At 37.1% G+C, this 10557-nt stretch overlaps 1 protein-coding gene and 1 non-coding gene across 2 annotated transcripts; one reads left to right on the top strand and one right to left on the bottom strand.

Annotated features, from left to right (window-relative positions):
• Positions 1–478: 478 nt before the first annotated feature.
• Positions 479–550, bottom strand: LOC125922237 (small nucleolar RNA SNORD57). Its single transcript, XR_007457658.1, has one exon. It is a non-coding gene; the product is annotated as a small nucleolar RNA SNORD57 (small nucleolar RNA).
• An 8735-nt stretch (positions 551–9285) lies between these two features.
• On the top strand, positions 9286–10215 carry LOC125920872 (olfactory receptor 5H2-like). The gene has a single exon (XM_049628057.1). It carries the CDS (start codon positions 9286–9288, stop codon positions 10213–10215), a length of 930 nt encoding a protein of 309 aa, XP_049484014.1.
• Positions 10216–10557: the final 342 nt, after the last annotated feature.

The raw sequence follows: 10557 nt of genomic DNA on the forward strand, positions 1-10557 counted from the left end.
TTTTTCCCCATTGAGGATATTAGCTGTGGATCTTTCTTAAATGACCTTTGCGATGCTGAGGTATGTTCCCTCTAAACCTACTTTGTTGAGGGCTTTTATTAAGGATTGATGCTGTATTTTGCCAAATACTTTTTCAGCATCTATTGAGAGAATCGTCCACTGCTCCTTCCACCCTGACTCCCTTATGACACCGGTGTTCCTGGCTCCAGCATCTCTCCCTCCCTCCCTCCATCTCTCTCTCCCCCCATCCAGACCTTCACCCAGATCTGGTCCCTCCCATCTCGCCAGGGTACAGGGAAGGAGAGATAGTTGACTTGGGTGATCAGAACACCCACAGTGCTTCTTCCTTTAGCTGCAGTAAGGTTGTTTTTCAGATCCTTTTATTTCGTCCTCTAATTTGTGAACTCACCAAGTAAACAGCTCATGGTGAAACTCGATGTTCTAGTCGATGGCTGTTTGGCCCAGGTGTTGTATCACTGAATCAGGCTCATTAAATCAGTTTTTTTGCCTCCACTCTACAAAGTCAGGCTAAGACAGTTCATCACCTCCAACAGCCAGCTTTGGTCCTCCCCGAATGGGTGGTATAGATTGCTCACCTGATGTTGCATGGAAGAAGCCGAACACACAGGATTATCTGCCAAATGATTCCACATGGGACATAGAGTCCCAAAGCAGGCAAAATGAACCTATGATGCCAGAAATCAGGAAAGGGTTTTTCCTCTTTATTAATAAAGAATTAATAAATTCTTTTATTAACAAATCACATAAAACAATTTCTGAAACACCTGGTTTGTTTCTCTCTCTCGTGCTCTGGAAGTGGGTTTCCCAGGGCCAGCCCCAGGGAGAGAGTGTCCTGGCCCTAATATGCTGTCCTCCTATGAGCACCCTCCACTTTCCAGTCTTCATGCCTTCGCTCATGTCGTGTTCTCCATTTTCTCATGTGAACAAAGGAATTCTATCTTCCTGTTGATTTTTGTATCCTAAAAGTCTTTAATTCAGACACAAAGCACGGGCCAGAGTACGGGGCGCAAAGACCGTCATGCACGTGCACTTCGTGCAGGGCACGGCGAGAAATCTGCAGAGACATCATAATTAAATTGCTCAAATCCACTGAAAAAGATTAAATCTCCAAAGCAGCCAGAGGAAAAAGACATGGTCCATACCCTCGTCTGCTGTCTCAGCTTCAACTCCTCTCAGCAGAATCCGTTCTCCATCTGGGAAACCTCGCACGGGTCCCAGAATTGTCCGAGGACCGAGCTGCGGCGTGATACCCCAACAGTATTTACTTCACTGTACCAGTCAGGGTCCCAGCAGGAGACAGAAATGACACACAGTATCTGAACAGAAAGAATTAACACTTGCCACACATTATCTCATTTTATTGTCTTCCCCACAGCCCTGTGAGGAAGGAGTTATTTCCCATTTCACAAGGCTCCGAGCACCTAGGGATAACATGTGAGGAAAGCCTGCCCCAGAGCAAAGCCAACAGAAAGAAAAGCAGTGTTAAGATGAAGAGAAAGCCCTTGAATTCCTTGTCTGGCTGACATGCCAGGTTGGTTCCTTTAATCTTTCTGAGAAATTATTGTTTCCACACGATACAAACTACACCAGATCGCTGAAAAACTGGGGAAGACTTTCTCTATCTTTAGAGTTTTTGGAGCCTCCTTCTCTCATGAGATCAGAGATTGTAACCTCTAAGACTTTCTCTCAGAGCTGAAAGTGTACATGCCCCACTCTTCTAGGAACCTCAAAGAAGAGCAATCAATCATCCCTCTTGTGTCCTTGGTTTTCATCAGAACCCTGTGTTCACTCTGCCTGTGTCTGAGCTTTTTTTCTCATGCACTTGACTGAGCTTCAAAACTCCAAATTTAAGGGACTCCTGAAGTGCAGACCTGTGCTATTCCTCTTGAGTAGAGTCTCACCACACTTTTACCATTTCCCAGCCTGTGCAAAGTAATTGGTCACACAACCCCACAGCAGTTGGAAGTTTACAGTGCAACAGAGAAGAATGCCAGCACCCCAGCTTGCTTCCTCAGTAGGAGTTCCTGTTCCTATGCCTGGGAACAGTGTAGCATGTTGGCGCCATCCATTCTTCTTGTGACCTAGGGGATCCTCAGACCATGCTGTCAGTCCTGGGACTCCACCCTACTTTGCCACCTAAGCATGTTTAAGCCAGGCACATCCCCCTTCTAAAAATTCAGATTTTGTACTCTGCTGTTTATACTACTTTGCAGTAGCCCTCAATAAGCAGCCTCCCTCCCTGCGGCTGTATCCATAGTCCTATCTCTCTCAAGTCAACTCTCTGAACTTCCAAAAGTGGTCACTTTTCTAATTCTAGACTTACAATTTTTGTTCTCTCAGATCTACAATTGATTTCTTGGGTGTTCAGAATGATTTGATACCTATCTAACTGTGTTCAAGGGAGGAGACAAGCTTAGGATCCACCTTATCCTCTGTCAAATAACTCCTCTGTAGTTTGTTATTTTTTGCTGCTTTATAATATTCTCATCATTCTGATATTTCTATAAATTATATAAGTTTTTGCTTACTCATACAATGTTACAATTCAAAGACTGGTATATTGGTAATATCAACAACTGGTGTGTGTTTCTTCCGTAATCATAAGGATTTGTTTCCATTCCGGAGCTTTTCTTTGAATGAAAAGGTTGGCATCAATCCGTGAGTATATGAGTGTGGAATATATACTGTCTGGTCCTACTTTAGGTTGGGTATGTGCAGACAAGTTTGGGGGTCTCAGAAACAGACTTCCTGTGCAGCCTTCTCTTATACATGTTTCATCTACCCAGACCCCTGCTCTGATGTGTCTTTCATTAAACTTCCAACTACTTTATCCCCTCCAGAAATTCCCTAAAATCTCCTGTTCCCATTCTGAAACCATTATGTGTTCCCATTCTCATTTCTGTTACACACTTTTTTTATTTTTGTACATCGTTTTTCTCATTTCGGTGTCATGTTGGGAAAGACCTAAAATACACATCTCTGCAAAGCTCACATTTTAGACCAGATGTTCTGCAAAGTTTTAAAAAGTAAACTATGAAGTTACATTATGTATTATTTAATGAATATTTATAGGTAAAAGATGATAGCACAATATTAAGTTCATCCAGTTGTCTGGACCACTCCTGAATATGGATTAAACTACACTTCGAAAATAATAAAATAATAATAATAATAATAATAATAATATAATAATATAATGATTAATATAATATAATATAATATAATATGATATAATAATATAAATACCCTTTATTAGGAACATATTAATTTTCTTACTTAGAGATTTAAAGAATTCATAGATTCTCACTCTTCTATGTGTTTATAAATTTTTTCTCATCATTTTATAATACCTAGCTAATAAAGTCACTGACAATATTATCCTAGACTGTGCTCAAAGAATCAATGTTTACTTAGGTAAAAACAAACACCAATCAAATCTAGAACAGTATTTCTCAATCTGAGTTGTGGACTAGTTAGGGTAGAATCTTGGTAAGAAATATATTATGTATGTGTGAACAACGCTCTAGTCTAGACTTTCTTTTTATTGTTTCTCTGTCAAAATAGTGTTTGCAGTCTTTAGTGGCTTCAGAATAAGTTGAGGGCTTATGGGAACAAAGTTTGATGGGTTCCATTAATAGAGTTTCTTCTTCAGGAAGTTTATGCTGTTGAGTTGGGACCACACTAGATAAGCATTCTTTCAAATAATTAAGTGAAGTAAATTTTTAAAAATAAAGATGTTGGAGCTGGAAAATAGAGACACATCCTCTGTTCCTTACTTAAACGGCACTTTGCAAACTTGTACAGATTTCCATTCTCAGTTTTGTACCTTCCTCCCATATTTAGGCAGCTGGATACAGGTTTCAATGGGGCATTTGTTCCAAAGGATGAAGTATTGTGGATAACTTTATAACTTTTTCTTGAAAACATAATTGACAGTGATGACAGGCAATTAAAAGCCCATTGCCTCATGTTAATGAGGTTAATTCCAGGGATACTGGTTTAATAGAGAATGTAATTGTCAAGCTGGTTAAGTTTTGAACCATCCTTCTCAATGACATTTTATATACAAAATAATAGTCATTATATAATAATGCAATATCTCTTCTGAGAAGGTACCTTCTAAGTCAGACTTATTTGAGGACAACGGTTAACAGTTGCATCATATTTACCTCTATTTTGCAAAATAAAGAAAAAAGTTCATGAAATGTATAGTTATTATTGGTATTACTCAGGGTTGTCCAGAGTACAGAACCAATAAGGTACGTATATCTTATCTATATCTGAAGACTTTATTATAAGATAGTGGATCACATGAATATGAAACCTGAGAAGTCCCATGATTTTCTGTCTGCAAGGCTGAGAGCCAGGAAAGACAATGCTCTAGTTCTAAAATGTGAGAATAGGAGAACCTATGGATAATATAGATTCCATCAAGTCTGAAGTACTGAGAACGGAGGTAAATATCACAGATCAACCAGTTGGGCAGAGTGAATTCAACTTTCCTCTGCCTTTTTGTTCCATTCAGCCCCACGATGGATTACATGATGCCCACCAGCATCAGGGAGTGCCATCAACTTTACTCAGTCCACTGATGTGATACCAATCTCTTCTGGACACACCCTCATGCATACAACTAGAAATAATATTTAATCAGTTATCTAGACATCCTGTGGACTGGTCATATTGGCACATACAACAAACTGTGTCACAAGTCCACCCACTATCAACCTGGCACCCACACACAATTTCTTAAACCATACTTAAACTCCAAGTAAGGACAATAGCAAAGTCATAATTCCACCTAACATAATGTAACTATGCTGTGCAAAACTGAAAATGCACTAACCCCTTCTCCAGAAAATGAGTTAAAATCCTTGAGTGATGCTTACTCTTTTCTTTGATATCTGGTAACTTAAACACTATGATGTCAAATTAACAATAATTAATTACCATGATATAAATTCAATACATTTTATTTTACAGGATAAGAGAATATGAGTGAAAAGAAAGCAAAAATGTTTGTTATATATACATGTACACAGATATAAATAGACAAAGATGTTGGTATGTAAACATGCACAGACACACATACACAAATATATTCTGAGAAGTAAATATTTACGGCAATTACACTTCTCATTTCTGTAACTAGTCATGTGGTCATAGCTGGTGTTCACAATTATCTCTTCCACTATCCATTCCACAATCCCTTATTCTATAGCAAACAACTCATTGATTAAACTTCTTTATCTTTACTCCTTAAGTGTCTGGCTATTAGAAATGCCACCTGGATTGGTTTGTTGGAGTTTTCCATTGGCCTTAATTACAGGGAATGGCACTACTAAAGAACAACCTCCTTGTCCTCATCTTCACTGTGGAAAAGTAGTCCAATTTCTCAGTGGTCTCACCAGCCAGCAGAGTAACTCCCTTCTTTACATGATGATTCAGAAGAAGGGGGAACACAAAGTGGCCCAGTGCCAGTCTTAACTTCTTGCTGAACAGAATCATTGTTGTCTGTGTTAGTGGAAGCATTCCTTCCTCTGGCTCTAAGACCTTTATGTTAGCAGAGCATAAAGGCATAAGAAGACTTGCAAAAATTATGCTAGTGTGTTGTTAGTGGTAATAGCGAGTGGTACCATTCCAATTTTCACTATGTGATTCCTGGACTCATGAATTTTAGCTATGGGACTGTACTATGTATTTGACATTGATTCAGAAAATATACAGGCTTCTGGAGAGTCTTGCCGAACTATGCATGTAATGCCTCCTAGGTGGTGCAGTAACTGACTTTCAAAAGATGATTCCATCATTCTAGCAAGCTACCTGTATCAGAATGGTGAGGAAAATAGTAAATAGTAAGATGAGGTAATTTATTATCAGGGGGACATTGCCACACTGCATTTGCTATGAAGTCAGTTGCTTAATTAGAAGCAATGGGCATGGAATATCACGACAGTCGATAAGGAATTCTGTAAGTCCACAGATAAGGCTTTGATAGAACCATTTTACTCAGCACTGCAAACCTATTTTTTTTTGTTTCTTCAATTTTCTACCTCTGAGATCATCTAGACCCTCCAATGATGGAAAGCCATGTCCAGAGGCATCACATTTTCAGACATGAAGACTGTTGGCCTCACTTCTGACCTATTGAGGCAAAATCTGCATTTTCAGAACACACACACACACACACACACACACACACACACGATTCAACTGTATTACAGTCTGAAAAGTACTGATATATGCCACATCCCACTGTGGTCCTTTGTTTCATTCTCCTTTTGCTCTTTGACCTTTCCCTAGTAAAATTTCTCATGTATTTTCACATTAAAGTGGGAAGTTATATGTAGGTCTGGAACCTCAGCTGTATTTTACATGAGGACAATTTTGTTTGGAGTTAGCTCTTGAAGGGAATCCAGAACTTTAGCCTTATTAAAATCATGTATGAAGACTATACTAATCAAAGCCTCTTAACATCCAAATTTATAGAGAAATTGAAGTTTGCATAAACCTGTCATAAGTGTCATCTGTGGTAGAAAACAGTAGCATAAAGTGTAATTTCAACTGTTAAAATTAGAACTGTATACAATGACTTGATATTTATGATTTCGGAGTCTGTAATGCCCTATGGGACACCTGGACTTCTCATCCAAATTCAAATCTACAATGCCCCCAGAAGAATAGTTTAACTTCGTCCTAAAGGGAATCCTTGGTTGCTATTAAGGGAATTTTAGTTCTTCACTCCTTTCTCTTCTGGCAAAAACACACAGCCCTACAATTGGTTGACTCTTGTATTCAAGGCAAATTAATATAAACAACATTTTCCTGAACTTGGTAATTGAAGTCTCTTAAATGAATCAGTGTTCCTACCTATGTTTTGTCATTCCAGTGCTACCATTTTTTTTTCTACTTTACAGAGCATCTGCCATTTCTTAAAGGATGTGGGTAAGAGAGAAATGAATTCTATAACATTCATTATTCTTTATATAAAAATTCAAAATACTGAATAATTTAAAAAAAATTTTTACGTTTATTTATTTTTGAGAGACAGAGAGAGACAGAGCACAAGTGGGGGAGGGGCAGAGAGAGAGGGATACACAGATTCCGAAGCAGACTCCAGGTTCTGAGCTGTCAGCACAGAGCCCCATACGGGGCTCAAACCCATAGACTGTGAGATCATGACCTGAGCTGAAGTTGGACGCCCAACTGACCGAGCCACCCAGGCACCCCAATATATAATAATTTTACATTAATTTACCAGATGCCAAAATGGCAGACAAAAAAATGTAAAACTCTTAACTATCTGTATATTTATTTTTGTGACTAAATCTGGATAAGCAAAATACTTGTAAAACTGGAATTTTTATCTTAACATAATTTATTGACTTTCTAATGTAAATATAATGACTTTAAAAATTTTGGTGAACTAGAATGTTAAATAATTTCAACTGAATTTCAATATCAGGTCATGTTTACTACATAAGAAAATGTTTCTGTTTATCCTGATTAAATGATCTATTCTTTGGATCACATTCTGTGATTTAAGTTTTAAGGTAAGTCATATACATATTAACTCCTCTAAACCTTCTCCCACTCCTGACAATTTCATTATTTAAAAATATATATATATAGCAGGAGATTTATAGAAAATGCTCTTCCACTGCTCTTCCTACTTTATGCTTAAAAGGTACACAACACAAATTAAATTTGAGAATGTTCACTTATCTAATGATTTTAGATTTCACTTAAGGGAATCCATTCTATATAAAAATATACTTAACAACTGGAATTTTGGCATTGGTTATTGGTTATTTATGTCTTCTATACTAGGTTCCAGAGTTTGGCTCAATTTTATTCTGCTGAAAAAACTTATAGAAAAAAGTACTCCAAGTAAAACCAGCAGAATTTCTAGAGAAAGTCAGTGGGTGAGTCTAACTATTCACACTTAGATCAAGTCCTAGGCTAGGTATTATGAGGATGGGAAACTAAGTTTCTGGCTCTTTTGACTTCTATAGTGGTAGTGTTTGACTGATACCAAGACTCATGTGGTAAAGAGCCTCAGTTTTTAGCTATCTGAAAGTGATGTGTATCTACTTTATAACCTCTTTAATATATTTCTCAAGTTTCTTTCCATGTCCTTCTTCTTTTTACCTTATCCACTCTTCACTGGATAGGTCATCTGTAAGTATGCCTTCAGCTACCCAAATGACACCCAAACAATTGTTTCTATTAAGCTTTAGTAGACTCATACTACTAAGTATGGATATTCAGAGGGCTCTTTCTCCACAAATAGGCCAACTGAATTGTTCAAACTCAAGGTTAATGACCATCTACCTGGTCATCACGTGTCTACTCTCTCCTTCACATCTAGTATGTCACTGAGTCCTAGGGACTACATTCTAATTTATTTTTATCTCTTTGTCCTCCTCATCATTGCCAGTATTACATTACACATAAACTAAGAACTTTACATACACTTGAATCAACTAGAAGGGATTTTTTTACATGCAGATTATCAGACTTCATTCTTTACCCACCAAGTCAATACAATGAGTAATACCTCACAATCTGTATTTTGTACAAGAAGTTCCTCAGAAAATTCTGATGTGTAATCTGGTTTGAGAGTCACTGAATAACAACAGTAAGAACTTCCTAATTAGTATTCCTGACTCTAGTTTCCCCTCCCTGCAGCATATTTTTTACATTACAGAATATTTAATTTAAAAATTAAAAATATCCCTATTGTCTGAGGAATAAAGTTTGACAAGGACTTCCACATGGAATTTAATTAATTTCATCATAATTCAAACTTCTTTTCCCTACACCCTCAACCATGTTTCAGACACAGAAACTCAGGTATCCCCATGAATTTAGTAATCATGTTTAGAATGTTTTTCCTTGGGGTCCCTGGTTGGCTCAGTCAATTGAGTATCCGACTTCAGCTCAGGTCATGATCTTATGGTTCGTGGGTTCAAGCCCCATGTCGGGCTCTGTGCTTACAGCTCAGAGCCTGGAGCTCCTTGTTTCTAAATCTGTTAGTTCCTGTACATTTTTTTGAACTGAAATAATTTCATTTTCCATTACCTCAATTCCCCAAATTACTTTTCATATATTATAGTAATAGTAGTAAATAAAATTAAATGCGTTCTGGTTAGTGTATGGCTTTATTTCAACTACTTTCTTCCAGTTTTCTTTTAATACAATCTTAGTGAATGTTCTTTTTACATTTATGGCATTTCATTTCAGGGGTCATCCAGTAACAATATGGATACTAAGAATGCAACAATGTTGACAAAATTTGTTCTCACAGGAATCACGTATCAACCAGAGTGGCAAATCCCTCTGTTTCTGATGTTCTTGGTGATATACATAATCACTATTGTGGGAAACCTTGGACTAACTGCTCTCATCTACAATGACCCCCACCTTCACATTCCCATGTACTTTCTCCTTGGGAGTTTAGCCTTTGTGGATGCTTGGATATCATCTACAGTGACCCCAAAGATGCTGGTCAACTTCCTAGCCAAGAGTAAGATGATAACTCTCTCTGAATGTGTGACACAATTGTTTTCCTTTGCATTTGGTGCCACCACAGAATGTTTTCTCTTGGCAACAATGGCATATGATCGCTATGTAGCCATATGCAAACCATTACTTTATCCGGTAATTATGACCTATAGACTTTGCATCTGGCTGTTAGTTTCATCATTTGTAAGTGGATTTATTCATTCTATAGTTCATATAGGTTTTTTATTTAGATTAACCTTTTGTAATTCTAACATAATATATCATTTTTACTGTGACATCATGCCATTGTTTAAGATTTCCTGTACTGATCCTTCAATTAATATTCTGATGATTTTTATTTTCTCTGGATCAATACAGGTATTTACCATTCTGATTGTTCTGGTTTCTTATACACTTATTCTTTTTATGATCTTAAAAAAGAAGTCTCTGCAAGGCATAAAAAAAGCCTTCTCCACCTGTGGAGCCCATCTCTTATCTGTTTCTTTATACTATGGCCCTCTTCTATTCATGTATGTGCACCCAGGATCCGCACAATCACATGATCAGGATATGATGGACTCTCTATTTTACACTGTCATAATTCCTTTGTTAAATCCAATTATCTACAGTCTAAGAAATAAAAAAGTCATAGATTCACTAAGAAAAATGTTAAACAGAAATGTTTAGATCTCATACTATTATCTATTTTTTATTAAAACCATCACAAAATTATGCAGATTGGAGTGGCTCTGTATGGGTTAGTATGCAAAGACTTTGCAATTGTAATTGCCTAGTGTTTAATGGTTTATTAAACGTGTTCATTTCATGCTAGAATAACTGAAACATAGACAAAAATATTTTATTCTGTATTGTATACTATACTCTTTATTATAGTTTCATAAAATCATTAAGTACTATAATCATATAGTTTTTCTGAACAGGTCTTCATTATGATGATTTGATACTTATACAGCCATATAGCCTGGAGGCTCATCTAAATTTAACTCTAGAGTGGAGGCATGTTTGTGT

Source organism: Panthera uncia, chromosome C2, assembly GCF_023721935.1.
Source record: "Panthera uncia isolate 11264 chromosome C2, Puncia_PCG_1.0, whole genome shotgun sequence".
Classification (NCBI taxonomy): Eukaryota; Metazoa; Chordata; class Mammalia; order Carnivora; family Felidae; genus Panthera; species Panthera uncia.

Coding starts and splice junctions, on each gene's coding strand:
- LOC125920872 (XM_049628057.1), top strand. CDS start 9,286: ATGGATACTAAGAATGCAACAATGTTGACAAAATTTGTTCTCACAGGA.